At 53.6% G+C, this 23,702-nt stretch overlaps 9 protein-coding genes across 9 annotated transcripts; 6 read left to right on the top strand and 3 right to left on the bottom strand.

Moving 5' to 3' along the window:
• Window positions 1-446: 446 nt before the first annotated feature.
• Window positions 447-2,204, top strand: BDP55DRAFT_555584 (FAD binding domain-containing protein; the record flags this gene model as incomplete). The annotated part of the gene is made up of 1 exon (XM_060569505.1): window positions 447-2,204. One exon carries the CDS (start codon window positions 447-449, stop codon window positions 2,202-2,204), a length of 1,758 nt encoding a protein of 585 aa, XP_060427791.1.
• Window positions 2,205-3,734: 1,530 nt separating this feature from the next.
• BDP55DRAFT_669224 (uncharacterized protein) lies at window positions 3,735-5,559 on the top strand (the record flags this gene model as incomplete). The annotated part of the gene is made up of 3 exons (XM_060575283.1): window positions 3,735-4,242; window positions 4,297-4,949; window positions 5,011-5,559. Coding segments are annotated over exons 1-3 (1,390 nt in total), but the record flags the coding sequence as incomplete, so codon positions are not given.
• A 1,016-nt stretch (window positions 5,560-6,575) lies between these two features.
• On the top strand, window positions 6,576-7,928 carry BDP55DRAFT_555564 (uncharacterized protein; the record flags this gene model as incomplete). Its single annotated transcript, XM_060569501.1, has 1 exon — window positions 6,576-7,928. A coding segment is annotated over one exon (1,353 nt), but the record flags the coding sequence as incomplete, so codon positions are not given.
• A 716-nt stretch (window positions 7,929-8,644) lies between these two features.
• Window positions 8,645-11,249, bottom strand: BDP55DRAFT_695192 (fungal-specific transcription factor domain-containing protein; the record flags this gene model as incomplete). Its single annotated transcript, XM_060577440.1, has 5 exons — window positions 8,645-9,421; window positions 9,504-9,999; window positions 10,052-10,247; window positions 10,333-11,071; window positions 11,163-11,249. The coding sequence occupies 5 exons, from the start codon at window positions 11,247-11,249 to the stop codon at window positions 8,645-8,647; spliced, it is 2,295 nt and encodes a 764-aa protein (XP_060427788.1).
• A 1,011-nt stretch (window positions 11,250-12,260) lies between these two features.
• On the bottom strand, window positions 12,261-13,713 carry BDP55DRAFT_695191 (calcineurin-like phosphoesterase; the record flags this gene model as incomplete). Its single annotated transcript, XM_060577439.1, has 2 exons — window positions 12,261-13,358; window positions 13,681-13,713. 2 exons carry the CDS (start codon window positions 13,711-13,713, stop codon window positions 12,261-12,263), a joined length of 1,131 nt encoding a protein of 376 aa, XP_060427787.1.
• Window positions 13,714-14,233: 520 nt separating this feature from the next.
• On the top strand, window positions 14,234-15,538 carry BDP55DRAFT_669218 (DNA-binding protein). Its single transcript, XM_060575282.1, has 5 exons — window positions 14,234-14,540; window positions 14,618-14,643; window positions 14,709-14,747; window positions 14,811-14,839; window positions 14,914-15,538. The coding sequence occupies exons 1-5, from the start codon at window positions 14,415-14,417 to the stop codon at window positions 15,450-15,452; spliced, it is 759 nt and encodes a 252-aa protein (XP_060427786.1). The 5' UTR covers window positions 14,234-14,414; the 3' UTR covers window positions 15,453-15,538.
• A 236-nt stretch (window positions 15,539-15,774) lies between these two features.
• Window positions 15,775-18,971, bottom strand: BDP55DRAFT_669214 (ubiquitin carboxyl-terminal hydrolase). Its single transcript, XM_060575281.1, has 4 exons — window positions 18,555-18,971; window positions 18,414-18,481; window positions 16,242-18,358; window positions 15,775-16,183 (listed from the first exon to the last, which is right to left on the bottom strand). Exons 1-4 carry the CDS (start codon window positions 18,586-18,588, stop codon window positions 16,045-16,047), a joined length of 2,358 nt encoding a protein of 785 aa, XP_060427785.1. The 5' UTR covers window positions 18,589-18,971; the 3' UTR covers window positions 15,775-16,044.
• A 1,004-nt stretch (window positions 18,972-19,975) lies between these two features.
• Window positions 19,976-21,265, top strand: BDP55DRAFT_669212 (NifU-like N terminal domain-containing protein). The gene is made up of 5 exons (XM_060575280.1): window positions 19,976-20,366; window positions 20,425-20,520; window positions 20,727-20,846; window positions 20,902-20,968; window positions 21,025-21,265. The coding sequence occupies exons 1-5, from the start codon at window positions 20,227-20,229 to the stop codon at window positions 21,160-21,162; spliced, it is 561 nt and encodes a 186-aa protein (XP_060427784.1). The 5' UTR covers window positions 19,976-20,226; the 3' UTR covers window positions 21,163-21,265.
• Window positions 21,266-22,375: 1,110 nt separating this feature from the next.
• BDP55DRAFT_695188 (uncharacterized protein) lies at window positions 22,376-23,453 on the top strand (the record flags this gene model as incomplete). The annotated part of the gene is made up of 2 exons (XM_060577438.1): window positions 22,376-23,280; window positions 23,330-23,453. 2 exons carry the CDS (start codon window positions 22,376-22,378, stop codon window positions 23,451-23,453), a joined length of 1,029 nt encoding a protein of 342 aa, XP_060427783.1.
• Window positions 23,454-23,702: the final 249 nt, after the last annotated feature.

The following is a 23,702-nucleotide window of genomic DNA, read 5'->3' as shown; positions in this document are numbered from 1 at the left end:
GACAAGAACACATGCCGTAATCGCGGGATCTGAAAGCCCGTAGGGAATTTAGCGGTCCCGACTGCTTCGTGGTTTTCGTGCGGACGGTGAAAACTAGCGACGGACACTCGGGACCGAACGCCACCTTCGTACCCGAGATGACCGGTATGGGGCGGTGGCTACGTATCCGGCCACGCCAGGACCACCGGAGCCGGGCAAGCGCGGGGCTTGCAAACCACCGCCGTCGACGCCGTCACGACTACGGGATTGCAAATGTATAAAGGCCTCATCATGCATCTGCGACATGTTTGGAAGGACGTGCGAACTATATCATTCTTCATCCAATCTCACCTTCAGTCCTAAGGCTCACTCTTTTTTCTTCTTGAATCCTTTGTTGACTTACACGTCTCACCACTTCAACCATACGGTACCAACCAAGCAAACCACCAACATCAAAACCGTACACCATGGCGACACAAAACCAAGCACCCGTAATAATCATAGGCGGCAGCCTAGTAGGCCTCGCCAGCGCGCTCTTCCTCTCCGCTCGCGACGTCCCCGTCATCCTATTCGAGCGCCACACTTCTAGCTCTCCGCATCCGCGCGCCATCGGATACACGTCGCGCACGCTGGAACTCCTGCAGACTGTTGGCATCTCCCCCAATCAGCTAAGAGTCGGTTCCGGTCCACCTGGCGGAAAGCCTCGTCGGGTGAAGGTGAAGAGTCTGGCGGGGGAGTGGGCTGATGAGCAGCTCTGGAATAATAATACCAAGATGGAGAACGGTGGTCCAAAGGGCGAGAATGGGTCCAAGAGACCTGGTTCTGGTCCCGCTGGCCCTCCACCGCAGAAAGGTGGTAAAGTCTACGCTCCCATCATGGGCACGGCGATAGCCCAGGACAGGCTTGAACCCATTCTCCGCAAACGCGCCGTCGAGTTGGGCGCGGATCTCAGACTCGGGTGGAAGATGACCTCTTGGAGCCAATCCACGGACGGCGTACGCATCACGGCTGTCCACAGAAAATCAGGGGAGGAAGTTACCGTCAATGGGTCGTACATCGTCGCCTGCGACGGCGCGAAGAGCGTCTTTCGCGAGGGTCTGGGGATCGGGACGACGGGCGTGGGCCATTTGCGGAGTTTATGCAGCGTCATGTTCCGCTGTGCGCCGATTGAGAGGTTTTTGGAGCGGGGGTTCGTGCAATTCTCGATCGAGGGGCGCGAGGACGGGTTCGAGGCGTTTTTGGTGAGTTATCATGATGGGAGGTGGGCGTTGATGTGGAATGCCGCCGAGGAGACCGTCACCGGCACGAACGACGGCGACGATACAATCAATGTCAGCAACGGCAACAGCGGCAAGATGGACGCCCGCGCACAAAAGGACCTCATCCGCAAAGCCCTCGGTCTCGGCGAGGACGAGATCCAGGACGGGGATATCGAGCTCGTGACGATTGGGTTCTGGGAGATGAGCGCGCGGATCGCGGAGAGGTTTTCGGCGGGGAGGATATTTCTTGCGGGGGACGCGGCGCATACGTTGCCGCCTAACCGGGGCGGGTACGGCGCCAACACGGGGTTCGCGGACGCGCATAATTTGGCATGGAAGATTGCTGCCGTGCGCGGGGGGTTGGCGGACGAGGGGATTTTGGGGACGTATGATGAGGAGAGAAGGCCTGTTGCGCTGGTTAGGCATGATCAGCTCTTTGCGAGGGATGATTATAAGGCGTATGTCCGGGGTGAGGATGGGGAGGGAGGGGAAGGGAAAGGGGTTGAGGTGATTGATGATGTTGCTATGGAGCTGGGGCAGATTTATCGGTCAAGGGGGGTGGAGTTGGGAACGGGGGAGGTATTGCCTGATGCGTTGAGGCCTGATGAGTGGAGGGGGCAGCCTGGGACGAGGGCGCCTCACTTGGTGGTGAGGAAGAGGGATGGGAGGGAGATTTCGAGTCTGGCGTTGTTTGGGCGTGGGTGGGTTTTGCTCTCGAGGGATGGGGGATGGGAGACTGCTGCTGCTGTTGGTGCTGGGTGTGAGTTTGTTCACATTGGAGAGGAGGTCGTGGAGGTTGATGAGAGGGTTGGCGAGAGCTTTGAGGAAACGTTTGGGGTTGGGAGGGAGGGAGCTGTGTTGGTGAGGCCTGATGGGTTTATTGCTTGGAGGGTCGGTGGAAGGGGGGATGATGGTGATGAGGTGTTTGCGGATGCTTTTAAGCGGGTTTCATTTGCGGTGCGGTGAGGGCTCAAAGGTTTGGAGCGGCTGAGGAAGAAGGCGGTTGACGGTTCAAGGGTTGAAGAGGTTGAGGAGAATATTTTGATATAAAGGCTTTGCAATATAACTATAAATGGCTTGATATACTCATTATTTGCAACCGGTGTCAAACATGGAATCACTCCTTCACTGCAAGCATTGGATTTATTTGTCAAGAAAGTGCCCGCCAGAGACATGAGGGCTTCATGGGAACGCAAGCCTTGGATGGTTGAGCACTCGAATACAGATATCCACCCCGCAAATTCAGCCCTTACATCTGTTGCGCGCAGCCTCCCTATGCTTGATCCGGGGAACAAACACACCCCGGATCCCCCGGGGCCACACTGCCGATGTATACAACTTCAACAGCTGCGAAGGCTGCTGTTGCAGCGAAGACTTCCGCTTTCTTTGCCCCCGTCACCATGGCGAAGACCACGGAAAAGATAGAAAGACAATAACAAGACCGATACGGTGTATCATGTTCTGCACGAAGTACAGGACTAGGATCGCGACTGTGGGAAAGGCAGCCGATAAGACACCCACAACAATATCGCCGGCTCTTTGAACCTTTCTTCCGTCATAAGGCCGGATTTTGGCATCCTCAACTTTGTTCGCGGCCTAAAGCATCGTCAGCTCAAGCTATTCCGGTTTTCAGAATCACTAGAAGATACCTTGCGACGATATCCGATAGTAGAGTGATAGAAGCTCAAGGCTCTATCGTCGATGAACCTGCTGAGTCTGTCTGACTCTGTTGACGGTCCTCCGATAGTGAGCAAGTCCCCTCGATGTTCTTCGTCCTATACAGTGCCTTCAATTCCGGCCTGGCTCAGAAATCTGTCTCCCTGGCCCACATTCTCTCTTCCGAGCCAGAGCATAAGACTTTTGACGTCAATGTCAAGGGGCGGAGAGGCTTGGTGCAAGAATGTAGCATTCCGCAAAGCTTGGTCTCAAAGTTGAGTGTCAAAGGTCAGTAACGCGGAGAGTCAAGTAACAAAAGTTTGCCGCGCGTACTATAATCATTGAGTGTTCGCCCAATTTTCTCCAGCAATTCCAGCTGTTCTGAATCTCCACCTATAGCGTTGTCTCTCATAGAGCGAAAATTGGAATTATATGAGCTCCGTTCTAGATCACCCGACTCTCGGTCCTCTTGCCGGATCTCTTCGAGTTCTTGTTCCATGGCCTGAAGCTCAGCCTGAAGTCGGAGTAGGGTCATAATGTTCAGCTGCTCAAATTTGCGAAATATGGCATTCTCGTGAGAGCTAACAAGAAATTTCGCAAGCCTGCCTACCTACATGATACATATTCCAGAATGATGCTTTGTGGGAGATAGGTAATGATGATGGGCTTCAAGTCTGACCCAACCCCGCAATAAAGTGACATTGAGATGCATCTCATCCTGCATGTATGTTACACAAACTTGCAGCCTCGTGGTTCAAGAATCATGTGATGATCAATCCAATCGAAAATCACCCTCCCATGCGGGGTGCGCAATTTTCCTACAGATGACTCCTTTTTTCACAATCAATGAGTTCTACAAGAGCAAAATTTGCGACCGAGACTGGTTTTACGCTGTTCATCCCTTGATTGATACGGTTTCTCGCCGGCACTATTACGACACAACTTGCATCGAGATGTCAGACGCACTCAGCGTGGTGGCTAGCTTACTGGGCTTTGCGAGCTTTTTAAAGACTGCAATGAACTGCGTCACCGGCTATGAGAGGACTGTAGAGATTAGACGGTATTTGGAGGCTTTGGAAAGAACGCGGAACTCCATAATGCTTATGTCTCAGTTTCTCACGGATTCTGGCGTTGACCATGCCACTAACATTGTCCATGGTTTTACATCCAGAATCGGGTCCCAGATTTCTGACGTTTATCCTGAGGTCGAACGTGTGACAAGGGCGGCGATGGAAAAGGGATCATTTACAGAGGGCAATTTCGACTTGAAAATTGCTGCTGAACGCCTGATGAAGCTTGCGGACGACTTCGACTCTACGACACCACTGCTTCGCAATTTAGAACATACGTGAGTGACTTAGGATGCATGAGACGGCAGATATTAGCTGACGTAGCTTTGTAGCTTGAGGTTGCGTCGGATTGAGGCTCGTCTAGATGCTGTCTTCGAGCTATCCGGTCAAACAGCGGCGGGGAGTAAGGCAGCGTGGGACACCATACAATTGATAGAGAAGAGGATCAAGGTCGGTGCGAATGAGGAAGAAGAACTTGCAAAGGCAATTGAAAGATGGGATGAGATGAACCCCGACTCGTCAATCCAAGAGAGAGCGAAAAGCATAGAGGCTATACGTGATGTGCTCAAGATCACACTAGGAAGCCTGCAAGCTTTCAAGAACGACCCCATGTCACTTCCATTCGTCATACCTGTTCCGGCTGCAGAAGACGTTCAGGCACGTGTAAAGTTGGACACGGGAAGCCGGTGGAATTGGATCAGCTCCGAGGTATTAAGAAAAGCTGGTATATCTTTCGAAGCCCGTGAAGACCTAGGAGAACTTACCGGGGCAGGCAGAGATCCCCTCACATTTAAGCCGCTTGGTAGGGTTTCAGTCACATGGCTCTCAACGAATCAAGCCCTCAGCAAGACCGACGATTTCCTGGTCCATGACCCCAGCTATATACCCTGCGATGTTATTCTCGGCGAGACGTGGATTTTCAATGATCTTGCCCGCCACCAAATCTCGGAGCCCGTGCTTCAAATCAGACAGCTGATTACCAAAGGTTTGAGCCTGGTCTTGAATCCGGCAGAGTAAATTGCTAATTGATCAAACGGCACATGCAGAGCAGATTCTAGAGGTCGAAACACAAGCCAAAAGAGATGGCGCCAGCAACGCTCAAGTGATCAAACTTCATTCGGAGGTAGACAAAGTAAAGCGGGAAGAGAAGCGGCGTATGAAACTAGCTACCAGAGCAGCTTATAGAGCACTCACGCCAATGTCTGGGGTGTCACCTTTAACTTCTACAACCCCCCTTGGTGTTACACGGCGCGCAAGCATGACGTCTGTTTCTCGGTCACTCTTATCGGATCATGCGCGCTTGACGCCAGAAACCACTCGATCGACGGAAAATGTGTTCTCGTTAACTGAGGATGTAAGGAATACCTCCTCGCGGGTTTCGGGCTTGATATGAATCATCATGTGCTCAGTGAAAGACTTGAAATTTAGTTATTCGACTTATAAACGGCTCACTGTAGCAGAAAATAGGGAAAGTATGATTAGGATACGATACGAAGGTAATTAGTGAGAGAAAGTACTAGGAGGCCAACCTTGTCATGTAGCGCTCTTTCATTTAAGGTAGTGAGCAATACACCTATCCGATATCCTTGTAGTAATTCACCGACTTCATTTAGAAACCATTTGTCAGTGGGAAGGTCTTGAAAGTTGAGTGATGATGATACGGCCTGTCATGATGTTGTAGCTTGGGGAAGGGAAAACTGCATTTGTTCATATTATGACTACGGCGCCATTTCTTTGAGGGGAGGGGTTTCGCAGCTAAGATGGGTCTTCGATATTAGGTCACGAACGAACGGACAGATTGATTTGCTCTTGCACGCGGTACTGTTTGGATTATTGATATAAGAGAGATTGTATTTTGTTGATAACTATCTAGCCTCGCCATCTCCGAACACCTATCACCTGGGAAGGAAGAAGTCAAGGTTGACCCTGAAGCTTTAGCATCTAGTATCCTCAAATTGACACGCCGTTTTCGGCACGCTAGGACTTGCACCAGTAGTGCTGGAGAGAACTCAACGAAGCAGCAGTCAGAACGGTCCAGTCGAATCATTTCAACGGTGAGACATTTCCTCAGCTCTCTGTCTCAGAGCTTCAGCTTCCAGCCACCCGAGCCGGGTGACCAGATGCGTCGTCAAATATGCGGGGAAACATCAACTATGGCATTTAGCCAACGTAGAGCCAGTATTTGATTCGAATAGTATCCGTCGTGGATCCTGGGGGCATTTTGGGTTCTGCGAGTTGAACGAGGATGGCCAAAAACATCTGTAGAGGAGACAGGTAGCTTGGACATGGAGATTGCAGGTTCGCCTATATAAGTAGCAGACTCCTTTAACTATCAGAATTTCACTATTTCAACCTCTTTCTTACCTTTTTCATCTCATTCTCCTATCACATCATCTACTCAAGTCACAAAATGGGAGGAACAGTCACAAGAAAGAACATCCGCACCCTTTCCACCAAGGAGCTGGACGACCTCGTCAGGGCATTCCGCGGCATCCAAAAGCTTCCCCCGGATGACCTCAGTTCCTTCTTCTTCATCGCCGGCTACCATGGCGAGCCGTTCCGCGGCGCCGGATACGCCAACCCGGCTTGGTGAGGTGGCTATTGCAACCACGGCAACGTCCTCTTCCCGACCTGGCATCGGGGTTACCTTCTGAGACTCGAAAAAGCTCTCCAGAGCCAGGTCCCCGGCGTGGCTCTGCCCTACTGGGATGAGACGGAGCAGGAGTCTCTAGAGCACGGCCTCCCTTCCATCTTCTTGCAGAGAACGTACAAGTACGAAGGTACTCTCGAGGAGTTTCCCAACCCACTGTTCTCGTACACGTTCCAGGCCAGAATCACGGACCGGCTCCAGCCCATCCCGGATGCCAACTATACCAAGCCCGAAGGCTATGAGACTGTCCGCTACCCCTTCTCTGGTCTTGTAGGCACGAAGAAAGACAAGAACAAGACGTGGGTACACAACAATTCGCTGCGGGAAAGAGGCGACGCAGCGACGAACCAAATGCTTAATGACAACATCACCACATGGCTCAACAAGTCGTCCTTCCGGAACAGCGACGGTAAAAAGGTTCACGCCGGTGTCAAGGATAAGTTTGACCACTGCCTCGACGCCCCCAATTACACCGTCTTCTCCAATACTACTTCCGCCCAGCAATGGAACGATGACGGCCTTCAGGAGACTGGGTTCAAATCCGCCACACCGCTCGAGTCCCCACACAACTTGATTCACTTGGCGGTGGGTGGTTTCGACATCCCCAAGCACAACTTTGACCAGATTGGTGACGCAAACGGCGACATGGGCGAGAACGATACGGCCGCCTTTGATCCAATCTTTTACTTCCACCACTGCTTCATCGACCTCTTGTTCTGGCGCTGGCAGAAGAAACACAACAAGGAGAATTCACTCGAGATCATCCAGGGCTACCCCGGCACCAACTCTGTCGACAACCAGGGCCCGACGCCCGGCGTGGCTGGCGGCACCTGGCTTACCCTAGACAGCCCCCTAGACCCGTTCAGGAACCCTCACGGCGCGGACAAGGCAATGACGTCCAGGGATGTTGTCAACATTGCCGAGCTGGGCTACGCATACGACTTTCCTGACCCGCCGACGCGGGTTGGCGAGCCTCATGGCCCGAGTCCCGTGTTGACCGTCAGCGGAATCAACCGCGCCGCCATTGGAGGGTCCTTTGTCGTTTCCGCCTGGGCCACGTTGAAGAGCGGAGAAAAGGTTCTGGTTGGGACAGAGGCTGTGTTGAGTCGATGGCATGTATCGGGGTGCAAGAATTGCCAGAATCATTTGGAGGTTAGGACTCATATACCGGTTGAGGGCTGGACGAAGAAGGATACGGACAAGATGGAGTTCGAAATTGGGCTGCATACTCGGAACTTGAGCGGTGTTCCCAGGGATGGGCCAGACGAAGGGGTCCAGAAGCCGAGATTCAGCCTCGAGACTGATCATTTGTAGTTGCTGTTTGTAGAGACTACTTGAAACCTTTGTTCTCTCGAGGCTTATTCAATTCATCCTGGCATTCTGTTTGACACAGACATGATGGCTTTGGAAACTGAGCCCTGTCTACATGATCCTTATCAAGAAGTGGTCTTGTGATGTTACTTACTGCATATTGGCAATAAAGGCAAAGAGCAACAACACATGTCCAAAGTTCCTCCTGTGGAGAGACGATTCATCAAGGGCCCATACAAATAAGATGCCAAGATTTTAATGTTTAATAACTCGTTACGAAGCATGTAAATAGACACTCAAATCCAGGCCGGCTTATCCGCTGTATCCTACATTGCCTTATGCCAAGCAGGCTGCCTCTGAGGCCTTTATGAATCGTAAAGCCTGCTCACAAAACAGTTCGACAAGCAGTTCTTGAGTTGGATCCACTGGTGAAACTTGGCGGGAAATGAGGGCTTTATCCTTGCAAAGTCAAGAACTTGATGCTGATAACTTGCAGAGCACTAGAGTGCCTGTTATGAGTGATCATCACAGAATCGATTTTCTACAGAGGCAAGATGCTAGTTTTAACAACATACAATGGTGCTCGGTACGAAGTTTCGAATTCGATTTGCTGGACATCTCAAAATGCTGTCGTTGACTAATGTATAATGACTTTTGTACATGGCGACCAACATACATCATTGTGTTATTACAACATTACCCCCACCAAGAAATGCCCCTCACTCGCCATTCCCATACCCCTGAATGGCATCAAAGAACTGCGCAGACCACGCCATCGAGTCCACAATCTCCGCCGGCCACTGACCGGGCGCAAGTGGAGCGACACCCATACCGAGCATGCCGATATCCTGCGCGGTAGCAGAGTCCGGCATTCCGCTCAGCGCACCCATCTCCACCGGCGACAGCATCGCCTGCTGCGCCTGATGTTGCGCCTGCAAGGAGCTGTTTGACACTTGATGATGCTGATGCTGCTGTTGTTGATGCTGTTGCTGCTGCTGCTGCGGCATCTCAGCGAATACCGCCGGTCGGGGCGGATTTTTGCTCTTCCAGTCGACGCCGCACTCCTTAAGCCCCTTCAACATGTCCCGCGCGCTCTTTGCGCTCGACGAGTTGCAGCTCAGCGCCTCAAACATTTTAAGACACGTCTCCGCGTCGTCCGACAGGCCCTCGGTGTCGAATACGGCCTCGTCCTCCGCCATGGGCTGTGTGAACGTACTCGAAATCAGCAGGATGGAGCTTGCGCACAAGAGACACGAAATCATCTGCCACCAGGGGAAGTCGTGGACCAGGTCCTTTTCGCTCGAGACGCCGTGCAGCAGCCGCGCCGTTTCCCGCGCCTCGGCGACGCAAGTCTTTTCGGATATGCTGACGAGGTTCCAGTCGACCTGAGAGAGTGTGGAAGAGGTGTCGTCGAGGCCGCGGAGGAGGGGATAGCATAGGTATGGCCGGTGGAGAAGGGCCCGTAGATGGTGAAATTTGACTGCGAGTATGTTCCGCTGGTGTTTGTCAGTTCTGCGTTTGTATTCACACATTTTTACTCAAGACGAAAAACCTAATTCGCGTCCTGGGGAAACTCGCCTGTCTCTTGAACGCAAAGTTCTGGTCAAAAGCGTGCCCCAGATCAAATCGCAACCGTCGCGGGAGCCTCGACTTCCAGTCCACAAGCTGGCGATCAAGTTCCCTCGTCCTGAGGGCACCGTCAGAGGTAAGCTGCGAGTGTTTCGGCCCAAAGACATCTCGCAGCGCGCGGCCCAAAATCTGCGAGAAGCCGATGACGGCGAGGAAGTAGTCCCCGCCCGACGTCTCCTCAACCGGCGGCTCCATGTGAGTGGCCTCCCAGTCGATCTCCGAGTCGGCGCGCCGCGAAGGAAGCGGTACGTTGAAGTCGTCTTCGTGTACGGCTGCGGGACGGCCCAGCTGGAGGGAGAGGAGACGGTCCAGGACGTAGATGGAATACCAAACCCGGCGACGCGTCTCGGTTTCCACCGTGTGTCGGGGATTGTTCTTGTCCTTTTCGACGTGTAGGCCGATACCTTGGGCGATCCGGACAGCTTGGCCCAGGGTCATCCAGCAGCTGTGAGTGTCAGATATGTGCTTGGGGACATGTTGAGACAATGTAAACAAACCTGTCTGTACGAGATACGGCGAGATAGTAGAAACATTGCGTCAGTAGCAGTGAGACCTGGTTAATCGACCGATCCGATGATGCCGTTGACGCGGCGAGAGCCAGAGCGCGCTGGAAGTAGACGCCGTGGAAATGGCGGGTATCCGAGTTCTTCTCCAGAAAAGACGTGTAATATGAACCAATGGCGCAAATGACATCTATGGGTCACGTTAGTTTATCTGATTCTCTGACCCCACGGCTCGCAGGAAGCTGATGTTACAACAGTGTGTGGTTCACACTTACAATAAAGAGCAGATTCTGTGCCTCCCAACCGATCACCGCCGTTGGGCGCGCCCCCTATCCTGTCGCACAGCTTCGAAAAGGTAGACTGCGGTATGAAAGGGTACGCGAGGTGGATGGTCGCAAAATAGACATCGGTGAACTTGCGCTCCTTTTCGGGACCGGGCAGCTCCACCAGCCTCCCTCCCGCGGCTGCGCCGGCAAGCAGCGCATCGCCGTCCTGTTCGTAGCTGTCAAAGTCGTGGTCTGCCCCGCCGCCGGGAGCGTCTTTGGTCTGCAGGATGCGCTTAATCACGTTGAAGAAGTGGACGTCGCTGACCTCGCCCAAGTACCTCTGGCTAGGCTTGAGCGAGGGTGTCGGCGAAGGTTGGTAGTCTTGGTGGTTTTGCTGCCCGCGGTCCACGTCCGGCGAGTATGCCGGTGTCTCTGCCGAAGTCGTCTTATTCACAGCCTGGTCGACTTGCGACTTGATGGCGTTGAGTTGCGCCTGAGCGTCTTGTTGCTGTTGCGCCGAGGGTAGCTGCGCAATGAGGCTCTGCGCCAGAGCCTCATACTGATCTACGGCGGTGCGGAGGCCGACATACGTGTGAGCGCCGGGACCAGGGCCGGCCGGGACGCCTTCAGCGCCGGCAACTCCGTTCCCGGTGGCCTTTTCCCGTCGACGGCGAGGTCTTCCTACGGAGTAGACGCATTCATAGCCGTACCCGACGCATCTACCACACTTTGGCTGTTTTCCGTCACACTGTCGATATGTATGAGTAAGCCGTAAACAAGTAGGTCTTATTGCAGTGTGTAAAGAAAGGGTATAAGGGACTTGGATTGTGTAATCTCACTTTGGATTTCATGGATCGGCAGGTCTGGCAGGCCTTTGCGACCCGCTTACGCTTGTATACGGGTTCATCGTCGGCGGTATCTGACATTCTCTTGCAGAGGCACGCGAAAGCCGACTTTCCCGAGCTAAATAGCTGCAATGATGTTTTCCCTTTCGAATGGGCGCAATTAAGAAATACAAGGGGGGGTGTGGCGGATGAGAAGGGGGGGAAAGAGTGTATTGTACAAGAGCAGTGGGCAGAATGACGTTGGGTGATGGAGCCGGCGATGCCGAGGTTTCCGGTATTTCCGGCGGGTGTCAGTTGCTTTTACTCTGTTACCTCGACCGCATCCTCGCTAGGCCCAAGCCAAGCCAAACTCACCACTCACCTCGCCCGTGCCAAGAAGAGACAACGCCCGGCCAAGATGTGTATAGGTTGCGTCGAGGTAGTCAATGAGGGGACCAGTTTCATCCGGCTTGTCTGTGCCTGGCTTGTCTGCGACTTTGACGATGAGTGTTGAATTACACGCAGGTCCATTACCATATACCGTGAAGTAATCATGGCACTCCTCTAGCTGATGCATCTATCCCGGGAACGTCCTTTGCTGACCGTGCATATAGCTTTGCCAACGCAGAAACATTCTAGAGCGTGAGGCGTGTTTAGTAGGCAACCAATTCAGTGCTTAAACAGATAGCTCAAGATGATACCCGATGATAGATTTGTCACTCGTACGTTTAGACATGCACTTTACGTACTTACCCCAGTACTACTCGCTTTTAACCCTTGCATATTTGGGAGAACTATGATAGATCTCTTCTTCAACCGTATGCTTCTTTGGCTCTGATTCAGAAGTCTTGCATGTCTTGCTGTCCCGCACGATTGGCACACGAACTTGGACGTTGCAGCCGATTCCCACTTACTCACATCACTCTTCCCTGCCACGCTCGATTCTCTCCGTATTGCTTAGGACTGGTCTCCAGAACATAATCTCTGAGACGAGGAACAGAACATACCTGAGTAAGGATAGGTGGCACATCATGGGAAATTGTCTGACTTACAAGTGGCAACCCATGCTTCACCCTGGTATCTTCGGATCCCCCCCCCCCGACGTCTTATTCCTCAAACCCCCTTGACCTGTTCTATACGATGTATAACATCACTTCCATCCGGACTCGTCTCAATCACCATCGCCGATAGCTCTTTGCCATACGCACAGCCGGAATCCAATCCAAACGCATACCTAGTCCATGGTCCCTGGACCCCTTTCTCCTTGAGCGATTCCGGAACTTGCACGTCTGGTTCCACCTGTAACCCTTCCTTGGCGTCGTGACCATACACAACAACGGAGCGATCCTCTGGTACCTCTATCATGTTCTGCGTCTCGTTCCAAGCTTCTCTCCAGCGCTCCCCGTCTTTGAGTTCAATGGGGATGGTCCCTCCCTCTTGATTTTTCGCAATCTTTGAAACATCGTTACCATCCCAAAGACTCAAGACTCGTGCCAGCTCACCATTGAGTCTCTCATCCTTTATCACTTGGAATGCCGCACGTCGACACAGGCGCGTCTTAATCCTCTTCGCAAGAGCCACTACAATATTCTCCGGGTGAGCGCCGTTGGTCGGGTACACCAGGCTGCGCATGTTCATCACAGCCCAAGGATCCTGCTCGTCCATCGGCAGTAACGGTACCAGACCACCATGTGCAACCACCACGCTCCCAGAGTTCCAAGGAGGACTCTTGGCGCCTTTGAACGGTCCGATTTGCAAGATGAGAGGCAGCGACGCCAGCCAGGATACCTGCTCCCCAGAAAGCTGTGTCGCTGTAACATAGTCGCTCGACACGGCGTACGGGATGTCCGCTGGCAACTTCTCCTTGCTGTCTTCAAAATACATTTTCCCGTCGTCGCCCGTAGGCCCAGTAACCCTGCCGCGCTCGACAAACCCACGCGCCGCCAGCACGCGGTCTTCGTTGTTGCCCCTGACGCAGCTCGCGCCGAGGTTCATGGCGAGCTGCACCACGCCGGCGCTGTCGGGGCCCTTGTTGACCAGGTCGCCGGTGAAGACGAGGTGGTCTCCTGCATCCTTATCGAAGTTGATCTTGTGCAAGAGCCTGTGGAGCTGTGATACTCGTCCGTGAACGTCGCCAACAATGATTAGCCTTCTGCGGGAAGCGCCGCGTTCTGCGGAAGGTACGTGTTTCGGGTCCAAGGTTTGGACAGTCTGTAGGAAATCATAGTGGGATTTGTCATGGCTTGGTTTGAGAGTGTTCTCGTCTGGGTTCATCATCGTCGCGAAGTGTTGCGTGCGTTGAGAATAAACATTGTCTTGATGTGCGGGGATTAGAAGTGGGTGGACCTGATGGTGACGAATCAGAAGAGGAAACACAAACAAAAAAAGGAACGCCAAACGCTGTATAAGTGTAGAGTAGCCTTCTTTCACCTTGACTACTTTCTGTTCTATAGTTACTAAGCGTATTTATTTGAAATACTCAACCAATGTGTGAAGAAACTCTCTACAAGCGGATTGCTCAAGATATGGTTACGTTCTTCATAACGCTGTATTCGAAACCCTTCATGACAGGATGATAGATTGTATCGACTGCGACTTGCTTGGTATATGTGATAATTTCAGCTAGCAATAGGTAAGTGGGTGATGGCAATTATATCAGTTAGCAGCCTGCAATCGTAATTTCTTGTTAAACCAAGAACTCTCCCAGCGAGTCATCACGTCTTTGATAGTGTGAATAGACCCGCAGGAGGACTCGGCCGTCATTTTGCCGCATCTGCCCAAGTATTTGTTAGCTGTCCTCAATAACCTGGAACCAAATTATCTCTATGTTTGCGAGGTTTAAGGCTAAAATGTTGAAGATGAAGTTGAGATAATAAAATGGGGTAAGGGAAGGTGAGACAAGGTGAGACAAGGTGAGGTAAGGTGAAGGGTTCACCTTGTCAAGGTACGGAGTATGTAGAACATATACGTACCCAAGTGGACTGCCGGGAGCTTCGACCCCCGGACGGCCCAGGCGGCGGGGCAATCAGCCGCGAGCAATGACGAGCCAGCGCCGCCTGCACCCAAATCACCCCGCAGCCGAACCCCCAAAAATCAATCCCAAATCTCAATCTCAACCCCCGAAAGTAAACAAACTCTCCGTCGTCCTCCTCCCCGGTAACGCCGCCTCCCGGGTCCAACATCACCTCCGTCCTCCGTCTCGACACCGATATCGATATCCGATACCACCGATCGACATCGCCAATTGATACCCCGAGATCTATCACGATGGCTCCCGACGCCAAACCTGCCAAAGCCAGCAAGGCTAGCAAGGCCGACAAGTCAGAGAAGGAGGACAAGTCCAAGGTGCACAAGCTCGCCCTCAAGGGAAGCGCAAAGCTCGTGGCAGAATTCGTCAGTCTCTCTTTCCGTCCTCTCTGGCTGTCATTGCCAGTTTGACCGATGCGCCGAGCTAACTCCTTTACCTACAGTTCCAATACTCGATACACACCATCCTGTACGAAACCTCGTCCCGTCCCCTCGACATGCGCCAACTCGAATGCTGACCTATCCTCCCCATAGCTTCCAACGAGGTGTCTACCCGGCAGAAGACTTCTCAGCGTACGTCTAGCGTTGGATTTCTTCCCCTCCCGCGACAGATGAAGACTAACCAACCCTCTGCAGCGTCAAGAAATACGGTCTCAACATGCTAGGTTCGACTTCCTGACATTCCCCTCATTTTCGCCTCCAGAAAAGACCCCTCCACAAGCTAACACCACCTCTCCAGTCTCCTCCGACGACCAAGTCCGAGCCTACATCAAAAAGATCATGTCCCAACTAGACCGCTGGATGCTCCGCGGCAAAATCTCCAAGCTCGTCATCGTAATCACAGACAAGGACACGGGCGAACACGTAGAACGCTGGCAATTCGACGTCGAAATCTTTGGCCGCCCCTCCAAATCCAAATCCTCAAAGACGTCTTCTTCTTCTTCCTCCTCCAAGACCTCCTCAAAACCAACAGACCAAGAAAACGCATCCCCCGCCTCCGCGGAAGACGCAACCCCCGAAAAGACAGAACAAGAAATCCAATCTGAAATCGCAGCCATCTTCCGCCAAATCACCGCTTCCGTCACGTTCCTCCCCCAGCTTAACGGGGACTGCACGTTCAACGTCCTCGTCTACGCGGATGCGGACTCCGAGGTGCCCGTCGAGTGGGGCGACAGCGACGCCAAGGAGATTGTCAATGGCGAGCGCGTTCAGCTGCGTGGGTTTAGCACCAGCAACCACCGCGTTGATACCCTCGTCAGCTACCGCTTAGCGGAGTAGGATTTGGGGGTTGTTGTTGTTGTTGTTGTTGTTGTTGTTGTTGTTGTTGTTGTTGTTGTTGTTGTTGTTGTTGTTGTTGTTGTTGTGGCCTGCTGGCTCGGTGTAGGATGTGCGTTATGTTTTGATTGGCGGACGAGAAAAGGTCATGATAAGTTCATGGATCAAGTGGGAGAACACACCACGGAAATCTGTGTGTATGTAATATGATGGTTGTGTGGCGTCGGGGCGTTTTGGTGGTATTCTCGGTCATTTGCTGTCGAATGACCACTGGATTTTCTTGCCATGGAAGAAAGACACAAAAGACTGGCAGATCTCAATCACTAGAAAAGTTCATAATCTCAATGGACGGCTAAGTAGCCTCAAGTCTCCCTTTTTCTAAACCCCTCACTATGCATTGTCTCGTCTCTCCACAGTAAACCGCCGCCCGCCCATGCTGTAATGCAGTCATCCCCATCCCATCAGATGCATCCGTGGCCCTTTCCCACCACCGCCGTCATGAAGTTGCGCAGGACCGATTGATCCTGGCTTGATTTTTTCGTCGTCACCCCTGCCCCGAAACCGAAACGCCTTTCTTGTTACGCCCAATTTCCACCTAAACACGCTTGAAAAAGTAGACGTAGGCAAACTTTCTCATCTCCTCAATCTCGCCTGCCTCGACAACCTTTTCGTCGTTGAAGAGAACCCACGTAGGCTGGCTGTTGACCTCCTTGCGAACAAAGGCGACGTAGTGACTGTGAACTTGTTAGCAAACCCTGAAAGTCAGTCTCAAGGTGGCCATCATCAACATACCCAGCATGGATGCTTGTGCCCTTGTGGCAGGCAATAGACTGGAGCTGGTAATTTGCAGGGGTGGCGGCGCTGCCGGCGTCCGTCTTGGGAGCAGCGGGATCGGCTCCGGCGGCTGGGGCTTCGTCTTCAAAGATGCCCTGGTCCTCGGGATGGCTAAAGAGCCACTCGACAGCTCGCTCCACGTCACCACTAGTCTCACGCAGAGCCTTCTTCGCTTGAGGCACTGAGAAACCCATGGCGCCGAGCATCTCAATCTTTTCCGGATCCGCCGATGCTCCTCCAGCTCCCGCACCGCCGCCACCCAACACGAGCGGGTCATCAATATCGGGGTCCTCCATGTGACCAAACAGCCACTCCATGGCAGCGTTGGCGTCAGAGTTGCCGGTGGCATGCAACGCCCGTTCGCAGCGGTTGCGTCCGAAGCCCATAGCCTCCAGCTGGCTGACAGCCTCCGGGTTGGCAACGAAAGCTGGAGCGCTGGCCTCAGGCTCGTCGGGAAGGGTTTCCTCTGAGGCCTGCAGACCCTTGGAAAGGTAGTCGTCGAGGAGGAAGGGCTCATCGGGGACAATAACGGGTACGTCAAGCTTAACAGGGACCCAGTTGATGACTGCCATCTTGCGGGCATTGACGACCAGGTTCTCGGGAAGAGTCTTGAACAGGGAGCGCTTGGTGTAGCCGTCCTTGCTACCACATGCGGAGCAAGTCAGCTCGACGACCTCTTCGGCCGTGAAGTTGTCGAGACACTGCTTGAGAGTCACGGCCTTGTAGGCGTCCGCCTTGGTCTCCTCGCCCTCGACAGTGGGCTCCTTCTCCAGAGGAACGTCGATGAAGATGTTATCTTGCTCGTTAGTCGAATACCGCACCTTCTTGCATCCCAGGCACTGCAGCCGCTGCTCCAGAGTGAAGCGGAACGGCTGTGTCGGGTCGCCGAGATCGGAGGGATGCTGAGACCGAGTGACGAGCTTGAAAATATGCTGCAGCAACTCGAAAGCATCCTGCTGCCGCATGGTCGAGAACTCTTCGTGGCCTCTTCCAATCAGGTGCTTCAACATGGCCGGGGCCAATCCCTTTTGGTGCGAAATCGCGGGCGAGTGCTCAGATGCAGTCACATCTGAGTCGGGCTTCGAGTACCGACCCGAGAGCAAGCCGTCTGCAACTTTGCGGAGCTGGGTCTCCAAGTCTGCCGCAGGCTCCTGAACATTGGGAAGGTCGCGGCTGGGCAAGTAGTAGCGATCCTTGAAAGCGGTTGTGTCAAAGAGACACTGAACGATACTGGCGAGGTAACAGCTGTTGCCAAGGTTCTTGAGGCCCGTCAATCCAGCACCAAACAGAGGCTTAAGCTCCTTGCCGTCTTCTGTGGTCATGCTAAAGTCCCAGCGCAGGTTCTGTTCAATCTGCATCTCGGTCAAGCTCTTTTCCGTCTTTTGTTGGTTCGCCAAGTTGATGCCCCAGTGTCCCAGGTGCTGGCCAAGATCGCCATCGATGCGCTCTTCGTCGCACTTGTAGCAGTAGACGTCGGCGGTTCCCTCGGGGGTGATGGATCCCAGCTTGACAGCAACACCATGGCCGGACTGGTCCGAATGTGCGAGGGCGTGAGAGTTGCCGTCGACACCTCCCATTTGCTTCCGTCCACAGCCCAGATTTCCACATTCCAAGCAAAGCCACAGGTTCTCGTGCAGATCACAGGCGGAGCAGTGTCCGAGATCACCAGACTGGATGGTTCGTGATTCGGTCTGTTGCATGAGCAGAATGTGCTCGCAGCTCGTAAGCTCCTGCTCCCACGCCTTGACCTCCTCTTTCCTCGAGAAGGTGTTGGCCTTCATGATGCCGTCCACAATGGGGGCAAGCTTGTCGCTTGTCTTGTCCAGCTCCTGGTTGCACTCAAGGCATTTGACAGCGGTTGTGGTATCGTATCGGTCGGCCTCGGTCTCGGCGGCGATGGCGAGCTTGGACATCTTCAAGGGTGGTTCATCTCGAACAACGACTTTGCGGGTGCGGCGAATGTTGAGAACGAGCGGGTGGCTCCAGAGCTGTCGGTGGAGCTGGGCATGGCTGCGGTCACCAGCACAACCGCCGTTGAAGCACTGGAGGCAAACATCGACACCGGCAGGGTCGTCCTAGTTGGGGAGGTCAACACACAGCAGAAGCGAGCGGATCATGGGCGAGGCGTACGATGGAATCGAAGCACTGGGTGCAATCTTCCCGGTAGACCGAGTTGTGAGGTGCAGGCGGCTGAAGCGCTGGGGAAGGTTCAGTCAGCGTCAAGATGTCGGACAGAGCTAAGGTGAGGAAGATAGACTGGGTAGTAATTACCTGCAGCTATGGACTCAAGATGCGGGCACGCCATGATTGGAGCGATATTAGAAGGCTTCCAAGTCGAGGTTGTCGTCTCTGAGATACCTTATGTGGGGTTGGCCGCGAATCCGGAGGTGTAAGTAGTTGGGAGAAAGAGGCGGAGGGTGTGTTCGTTTTGCGTCTGAGTTGTGTTCAGCCTCGCAGTCGGTGTAAGAGACAAAACAGGCAGCCAACGGGAGGCGATAGAGCTTAGCAACGAGGTGAGAGGCTGTGCTCGTGCTCAAGCTGTTGCAGGCGAAGACGGGAGAAAGTGGTGGTGGTGGGTAGACTGAGTGCCCCGCGTTGGAGTTACAGGGACCTGGTGCCTGAACTTACTTTGGCAGCTTCCCTGGGGCTTGGGTGACAGTGGTTGGTGTCATTAGCTCAGCTTTGGAGGGGGGGGGGGGGCACAGTGTGGCGTGCACCTCACATTTTGAGGATTACGTAGTGAAATGGAGACGCATTGAGCGAAAGGTAGATGGATAAGAGCATCTTTTGGGTTGCTTGCATGTCCGTGGCAAGAGGTCATTGTAGATGCATATGCGGAGCCATTTTGTGTGGTGAAATGTACGTAAGCGGTTTCCCCGGACTTAGGCGTCCATTGGAAGCGGACATGCACAAATGCGTTAGGACCCAAAGTTCAGCGAGCACAGAGGTGGCTTGCGTATCTAATCAGATTCAATCTCTTTCGCTGGCGACAACGGCGAAGAACCATGACAAATTGTTCGCCGCCCCGTCGAGCCCCGTCAAGCCCCGTCAAGAAACCCCCCAATTATCCCCACTTGGAGCACGTAGAGCTGTTGGATTGATGGATTCTCACTTTGCCAGCTGGTCACCTGCATCTGATAGCCAATTTGTATGGGTCCGATAAGGCAAGGTCAACGATGTGGACGGTCAACCGTGGACGGCAGGACCAAAGTCGTGGTTGCGCATCGATGCCTTCTTGCTGTGCCGAGGAAACACGGCATCGCCCCGACCAATTAGATATCTCTCTAACCACAAAGAGTGGGTCAGATAACGGGCTGGTCTGCAGCTCTGACACTCTGACACTCTGAAAAAGGCACTAAAAAAGGAACCTTGGAACGGAGATGGAAGGAAATGCCCTCCACCTTTGGCTGGGATTAAAGGCTGGGAACCCTCGGCGCTGTGGAGGCGGATGAAAAAATGTCTTCTCCGAGGCGCCGAGCCATCCTCTACGACTGTAACTGCGTGCTAAGATACGAAGTAGGTTAGCGCAGTGAATACCTGGTACCTACTGCGTAGGTAGGCGGTAGGCAGTGGCCGGCCACTGTCCATGACTTAATGCATGGTCATTGAACGCTCCCATTGGCCCGTCGGCTTCTGCTACCCCCGAGATCGCCATCGTTCTCCGTCACAAGTCCCGCAGGCCATGTCTAATAATTTCCATTTTCCATCTATCCTCCCAGCTAAGTTCTCGCCTTCCTCCAAATCTGCTCCCCTCAACACCTCGATCCTTTGCCAAACGCAAATTGCTATATCGACCACTTTTTGTCGCCATCGCCATCTCAACTCATCAACGAGACCTTAAATCGACCCTTGCGACTACGTTCCTACCGATCTAAGCTGCCCAAGCTCGATATTCATCGACCTGCACCTCTTTGAAAAACCACCAGTCCGAAACTCGACCAAAATGTTCTCCAGATCTCTCCGCGTCGCCTCTCGCAGGGTCCTTGCGACCTCTGTCCGTCCTTCCACCCTGCCCGCTCGTCAGCTTGCACCTGCTGTCACTGTCGGCGCGACGAGGGGATACCACGAGAAGGTCCTTGACCAGTATGCAACCCCGGATATCTCATTGGGAAGACACAGAGGGCTAACTTGAGGTGTACAGCTACTCCCGCCCCCGTAACGTCGGTTCCATGCCCAAGGGCGACCAGGACGTCGGCCAAGGTCTCGTCGGTGCGCCCGCTTGCGGTGATGTCATGAAGTAAGCCATCCTCGAATCATACTCTCGATCCCACAACATCGTTGTTTGGAACGCTCGGGTTGGGGTGGCGTGCACTCGGGTCTCGGTCACGATGCGCTGCCTCGCTACCCATTCTCTTGCGTCCTGACGCATACCATCTGTTCCTCAGCGACACCGCAACAAGAACCTTTCGCCATCACGTTGCAAGCGCTGACATAACTCTCTAGGCTCAACATCCGTGTCGACCCCAAGACCAATGTCATCTCCGACGTCAAGTTCAAGACCTTCGGCTGCGGGTCCGCCATCGCCTCCTCCAGCTACCTCACCGAGCTCGTCCGTGGAATGACGTGAGTGACCTTGCCCTCGACGTTTTGACCGCGCTGATACTGACATACTGTATAGCTTGGAGCAGGCCGGCCGCGTCAAGAACACCGAGATTGCCCAGGAGCTCAAGCTTCCTCCCGTCAAGGTACGTGAATGAGCGCAATCCTCTTGCTCCATCGCCCAGTAACTAACACAACGCAGCTCCACTGCAGCATGCTTGCCGAGGACGCTATCAAGGCCGCCATTTCCGACTACTACACCAAGAACCCCAACGCGAAGCCCACCAACCTGGCCGGCACCGAGGTCAAGGCCGAGTCTGCCGCCTCCGCCTCCGCATAAACAACTCCACCGATACCTTTCTTTTGTCACGCGTCATTGGAGTTCGGCTGGGGGAGGGATGAAGAGAGGACATCCCCGGGTGTGAGGCCTAGAGGGAAGGGCAGAATTTGCCAACAAAACGAGATTTACCGCCGTCTTGTTCATCGACTTTTTTTTTCAACAAAATTCGGAGTTTGGGAAGGAAATTATGGCTATCCTTTGTTTTTCGCAGGGCTTGTATGGGATGAGAGCTCCTCTCCAGCGACTGCGCAGTCGCTACACGAAGCATCGACGCTGCCGCGAAACAGGCCTTTTTTCATGTCTACCAGAAGGCTTTTGAGGGCAGGGTTGGTTGTACGTCAGTGTTGAGAATACCATTTAGTTAGTGGCCAGCTTATCAGCGACCCCGACAGAGACGCAATGCCAGAGAACGACATTGTCCTGCCACCCATGCGCCACTCAATGCTTCATTTCAAACCGGTCACAAGAAGTTCGAGACCTGTACGGGGTATTGCGAGTGCCGACGCTTGTGACTAAGATCCCAGATTGCGCCGCTCTTAGAATGAGGGAGCGGGGGCTGGGTGACCTCGGGATCATACCCGTAAGGATCCAACCCAGTTGCTATAATGCAGGTCACGCCTGCGGCCAACAAAGACACCCGCGACCCGTCATCATTTACGATAAGAGGGATTGCTCCTGAGAACAGGTCATAGTTTCCCACTCTCGTGGCGACTGAGAAATGTTGAGTCACTCAGCCCCCGGAACCGGCTGACGGTATGTGAGCCGAAGACCGGCTTTAGACCCGATCCCATCGGGCTTCGGCATGTCCTCGGAGACTTCTCGTCGACAGGACTCTGGAAGTCTAGGCTCCGGTAGCTCATGCAATGCACCGTCTCCGCCACAGCCGCCAACGAGCAATCGTACTGATGGTCAAGCGCCCGGCGACATCATGGATGACTAATTGCGTCGCAAGCAACCGTGACGAAGCACAAGTCCGCCAAATCCTCTACGAAATCCTTCGCAGTCACTGATGATTGGAAAAAAGTAAGGAATGGCGGACTTTGGAATGCTGAGGGCATCTGAGGACTTGGCGGAGTTGGGATTGGATCGTGAAGATGGCATATTGGCGATGGCTTCATAAACAGGACGAGAGGATGGTCTACAAGGAGCAATAGTGGTAGCCAAAGGTCACTAGCAAGCTATTCAAACATTATCGTCCTAACCTCAATCCAAGATGCCTCTATTCCAGCCTCCAGTCGGCCCCCTCCCCAACGGCCTAACCCTCCACGGCCAGACAGCAATAGTAACAGGCGCAACATCAGGCATCGGCCTCGCCCTAGCCCGCCAACTCCTACTCCTCGGCGCCTCCCCCCTCATCCTCGCCGTCCGCGACGTATCCAAAGGCGAAGCAACAAGACAATCCCTCCTCGCCAACCCATCCCTCCGCTCTCTCTCCCAACCCCCCGTCGTGGAGGTAATGAAGCTCGACACAGAAGACTACACCAGCGTCAAAACCTTTACGCAAACTTTCACGTCGAAGCACACGCGCCTCCACATCGCGATACTCAACGCCGGCGTGCCGGGACTCCGACGCCGCGTTGCGGTGACGGGGCACGAAGCGGCCGTGCAGGTGAATTATCTCTCGAATGTGCTTCTTACGTTGGAGCTGCTTCCGCTTTTGGAGGCTACGGCACGCGAGACGGGGAGGGCTGGACGGCTTACTTGGACGGGGAGCCGGGCGATTGGGAAGACGAATTTGGCGGGCAAGGCGGGTGTGGCAGAGGGGGGATCGGTTCTCGGACACCTTGATGCTGAGGCGAAGTTTGATGGGATGGCGCGGTATGCGGATAGTAAGCTTCTTGGATTCTTGTTTTTGCGGGAGTTGTCGAGGCATTATGGTGTTGGTGTAGGTACCGGGAGCGAGGAAGAGCAGCGGGTTATCGTCAACGCCTTTTGTCCCGGGATGGTGGACACGAACATGAGCAATGTTCTCCCCCAGCCCTTCCGCTTCATCGCTGACGCCGTGAAGGCTGTGAGGGCGAGGACGCCGGAGGTGGCTGGGTGGATTGGGGTTCATGCTGTTTCTGTTGCGGGAGGGGAGACGCATGGGAAGACGTTGGGGGATAAGGAGATTTGGGAGTGAGTTGTTCTTATGATTTGTTGTGCTTTGACTGACGGTGATGTGTAGGCCGGATGGGTTTGCTGTCTCGGACGACGGCTGGAGGTTGCAGAGGATGTTATGGGATGAGACTGTGGATGAGATGGGGAGGGTTACGAGCGTGCCTGGGTGGATGGGCAAAGTTGGGAGTTGAATGTACGATGGTTTAGGTGGCTGTCATTGTGATCCATATCATGAGCATGGAGAAGCGTGGGGGGTAGCAGGCGAGCATGATATTGGATGGATGAGCAAAAGCTGCAATACATCTTGATATACTTCAAATCTTCGGATCCCCTATCAATGATATCATCCCATGACTCTCTGAATGTTTCTAGCAAGAACTCCTCACTGACCAAGGTCGTGTTCCAGTCTCTCGTGCTTCGGTATACAAGAACAGTAATGT

Source organism: Colletotrichum godetiae (genome assembly GCF_030913485.1).
Source record: "Colletotrichum godetiae strain CBS 193.32 chromosome Unknown BDP55scaffold_29, whole genome shotgun sequence".
Classification (NCBI taxonomy): Eukaryota; Fungi; Ascomycota; class Sordariomycetes; order Glomerellales; family Glomerellaceae; genus Colletotrichum; species Colletotrichum godetiae.
The sequence above is the reverse complement of the archived record's forward strand: the minus strand, read 5'-3'. Positions and strand labels throughout refer to the sequence as shown.